At 40.3% G+C, this 4098-nt stretch overlaps 1 protein-coding gene across 1 annotated transcript in view; it reads right to left on the reverse strand.

The window, feature by feature from the left end:
• Nucleotides 1–4098, reverse strand: part of GINS1 (GINS complex subunit 1) — a 40977-nt gene that overhangs the window by 32482 nt on the left and 4397 nt on the right. The window contains exon 2 of the mRNA XM_017541434.2: nt 1882–1946. Within this exon, the coding sequence (XP_017396923.1) occupies nt 1882–1946 (65 nt within the window). The remainder of the gene's footprint in view (nt 1–1881; nt 1947–4098) is intronic.

Raw genomic sequence — 4098 nt, forward strand, 5'->3', positions numbered from 1 at the left:
ACTGCAGCCTGGGCAATAGAGCAAAACTCCATCTCAAAAAAAAAAAAGAAAGAATAAGTGTCAGTTTCCCAAGTACCCTATTCTCTTCCATGACTCAGGGCCTTTTGCATAGGTTGTTCCCTCCACCTAGAATGCTCTCTGCCCACAATTACTGCCTCGCTAAGACCTGCCTCTCCCGCAGGCCTCAGCTGAAATGTCTCCTCCTTGGAGTGAAGTTCCCTGATTCATCAATTTAAATTAGACCTTCTATTTATTTTTCTTTCTCCTTGCACTCTTCTGATTTCCTTCACAGCATGAATCCCAATTTGGCATATTTATATTTCATATCTGTCTTCCACACTAGACGGTAAGGGCCAGGGACAGGCATCTTAACTGTTGTTTACCACTGAAATACCAGAGCCATTTATGAATACTTATTTGTTTGGTACATATTTGTTGAGTAAATCAATGAATGACTTAGGGACTTGAGCTCGGGACTTTACATTTGCCTTATATTTACTGCAAATCTGTTGAGGTTCCAGTTTCTAAGTCCACCTGTAAAGATTTTTCTGTATCGCTCCATAAACACAGGAGTTGGAAAATGCTCCTATCATTTTATGTTCCCCACAGATCTTACCAGCATAGCACTGATTTCTAAAATCAAGTAACTGATAAAAACACTGTAGCTAACAAGGCCAAAGAAGAAACCTCATGTCACAGACAGACTTCTAAGTTCAGACCTTCATACCTCAATTTTGATCCAGTACTTGACTACCTTTGGTGTCAGAGGAACAAATGAAGTTTGCCATACAGCTCAAATTCTCCACTGTGCCAGCTACCATGCTAAGTTCTGAAGAGTCAATAAATCTAGTCACCTCTCTGGACCCACTCCACCGAAGTCTTTTGTAGCCCTAGTTCTTTTTTTTTTTTTTTTTAAGACAGAGTTTCGCTCTTGTTGCCCAGGCTGGAGTGTAATGGTGTGATCTCAGCTCACCGCAACCTCCACCTCCCAGGTTCCAGCAATTCTCCTGCCTCAGCCTCCCAAGTAGCTGGGATTACAGGCATATACCACCATGCCTAGCTAATTTTGTATTTTCAGTAGAGACGAGGTTTCTCCATGTTGGTCAGCATGGTCTCAAACTCCCAACATCAGGTGATCCACCCACCTCAGCCTCCCAAAGTGCTGGGATTACAGTCATAAGCCACTGCGCCCAGCCACGGTAGCCCTACTTCTCAGTGAGCTCCATTCAAACTATCTGAAATCACTGCTGCTCCTATTTATATACATTTATAAACTGCCTATTCTCCCTTTAATAAACTCACTAAGGCATCTATTGATAAAAATATAAACAATGGGAACCATGTATTTCACTTTTTAGGTTTTTGTTTTCATTATTTTTAGAGGTGAGATCTCATTCTGTCACCTAGGCTAGGGCGCAGTAGCACGATCACGGTTCATGGCAACCTCGAACCCCTGCACTCAAGCAAGCCTGCCACCTTAGCCTGCTGAATAGCTGAGAATGCAGATGTGTGCCATCCCACATGGATAATTTTTTTTTTTTAATAGAGACAGGTCCTGCTATATGTCTAGGCTGGTCTCAAACTCCTGGCTTCAAGTGATCCTTTTGCCTTGGCCTCCCAAAGCACTGGGATTTATAGCCATGAGCCACCATGTCTGGCCTGTTTTTACTTTTTATTTTAAGGTATGTCATTTATTTCAGGTCTACTCTAATTTCTTTCAGATCCTATTGGCCATACAACAAATCCCTTCAGACTTTTGCTAATTTGTACAGCTAGAGCAGATAATTTTTAAAAATCACATCCAAAAACTAATGCAAGGTTATCTGATTTCAACATCTTAATCATTAAATTGTTTTAGAATGTCAATCTTATGAAACTTACACATCAGACTGGTTTTGTTCATACAAAGCTTTCATCTCCTCCAGCACTTGTCTGAGTCCATCCTCCTAGAACATATAAACTGATATTGAAATCCACTGATTTCCCCACCAATTCTGTGGAAATATTCTATCAATACTGAACTATATCTTTTATTCATAAACATTAGCAAAAAGCAATAGTCCTTTTGCACCCCACTGGCATGGTTATAACAAGTGTTTGGTGAGATGCTGAGAAACTGGAGCCCTCGTACATCGCTGGTGGGAATATAAAAGGGTATAGCCTTGTGAGAAAAAACTTGGCAGTTCCTCAAAAGCTACACACAGAATTACCATATGACCCACCATTTCCATTTTTAGGTGTGTGTGTGTATATATATATATATATATATATATATATATATGCATATAAAATACACTCAAGAAAACAGAAAACACGTTATATAAAAACATGTACACGTTTTTTGCAGCATTATTCATAACAGTCAAAATGTAGAAACAACCCAAATGTCCATTAACTGATAGATGAATAAACCAAATTATACCAATGGGATATAATTCAACCACAAAAAGGGATGAAGCACTGACACATGCTGTAACATGGATGAACCTTGAAAACATCATGCTAAGTGAAAGATGGCAGTCACAAAAGGACAACTATGGTATGATTCCAGTTATCTGAAATATTTAGTATAATAAAAGGGATGAACTACTGACAACACACACAACTGAAGATAAACTGAAATGCATTATACTGAGCAAGAGAAGCCTGACACAAGAGTATACATGAAATGATTCCATCTGGCCCTTTATAAGAAAAGTTTGCTAAAGAGAGTAATGTCCTCTGTAGTCAGAGAAAGCAAATACATGGTTGCCTAAGGCTATAGGTGGGAGGTAGCTGCAAAAGGGGGCAAAGTTACAGAAATCTTTTTTTAATTTTTTTACTTTTGTGGGTACACAGTAGGTATATATATTTATGGGATATATATTTTGAGAATTACAGAAATCTTGATCAGGGTGCTGGTTATAAAGACATACATATTTGTCAGAATTCAAAATTCTATTAAAGTAATTATACATCAATGAAATTGATGAACAAAAATATCAATAGTCCGGTCAGATGTGGTGGCTCAGACCTATAATCCCCACAACTTTGGAAAGCCAAGGCTGGCAGATCACCTGAGGTCGGGAGTTTGAGACCAGCCTGACCAACATGGAGAAACCCCGTCTCTACTGAAAACACTTAGTCGGGCATGGTGGCATATGCCTGTAATCCCAGCTGCTCAGGAGGCTGAGGCAGGAGAATCACTTGAACGCAGGAGGTGAAGGTTGCAGTGAGCCGAGATCGTGCCATTGCGCTTCAGACTGGGTAACAAAAGCAAAACTCCATCTCAAAAAACAAACAAATAAAAAACTCCCCAAAAAATCAGTAGTCCTACTGAAGCATGACGCATAAAGAAAAATATGTAAATAACTCATAATTTACTAAAATATGGTCTTATATGGTCTTAAAAGGTTAATACCAAAAGAAAGGAAAAGGAATAGTATTTTTGGTTTGCACTGCAAAAACAGAAAGACCATAGGAGTTTTTTTTGAGATAGAGTTTTGCTCTTGTCACCCAGGCTGGCATGCAGTAGCGCGATGTAGGCTCACTGCAACCACCGCCGGCCATAGGAGTTTTTATAGTACCCACTTTGGGCAAATTTTCCCTTGGAAAAATAAAACATTACAGTTCTAAAACTTTTTTTTTTTTGAGATGGAGTCTCACTCAGTGGCCCAGGCTGGAGTACAGTGGTGCAATCTCAGCTCACTGCAACCTCTGCCTCCCGAGTTCAAGTGATTCTCCTGCCTCAGCCTCCCTAGTAGCTGGGACTACAGGCATGCATCATGAATGCCTGGCTAATTTTTTTTTGAGACCAAGTTTTGCTCTTGTCACCCAGGCTGAAGTGTAATGGCATGATCTTGGCTCACTGTAACCTCCATCTCCCAAGTTCAAGCAATGACTCTCCTGCCTCAGCATCTCAAATACCTGGGATTACAGGCACCTACCACCACACCCAGCTAATTTTTGTATTTTCAGTAGAGATGAAGTTTCACCATGTTTGCCAGGCTAGTCTCAAACTCCTGACCTCAGGCGACCCATCCACATTGGCCTCCTAAGTGCTGGGATTACAGGCATAAGCCACAGTGCCCTGCCTGCCTGGCTTTTTTTTTTTTTTTT

The sequence above is a fragment of the Cebus imitator genome, unplaced genomic scaffold (assembly GCF_001604975.1).
Source record: "Cebus imitator isolate Cc_AM_T3 unplaced genomic scaffold, Cebus_imitator-1.0 Scaffold134, whole genome shotgun sequence".
Classification (NCBI taxonomy): domain Eukaryota; kingdom Metazoa; phylum Chordata; class Mammalia; order Primates; family Cebidae; genus Cebus; species Cebus imitator.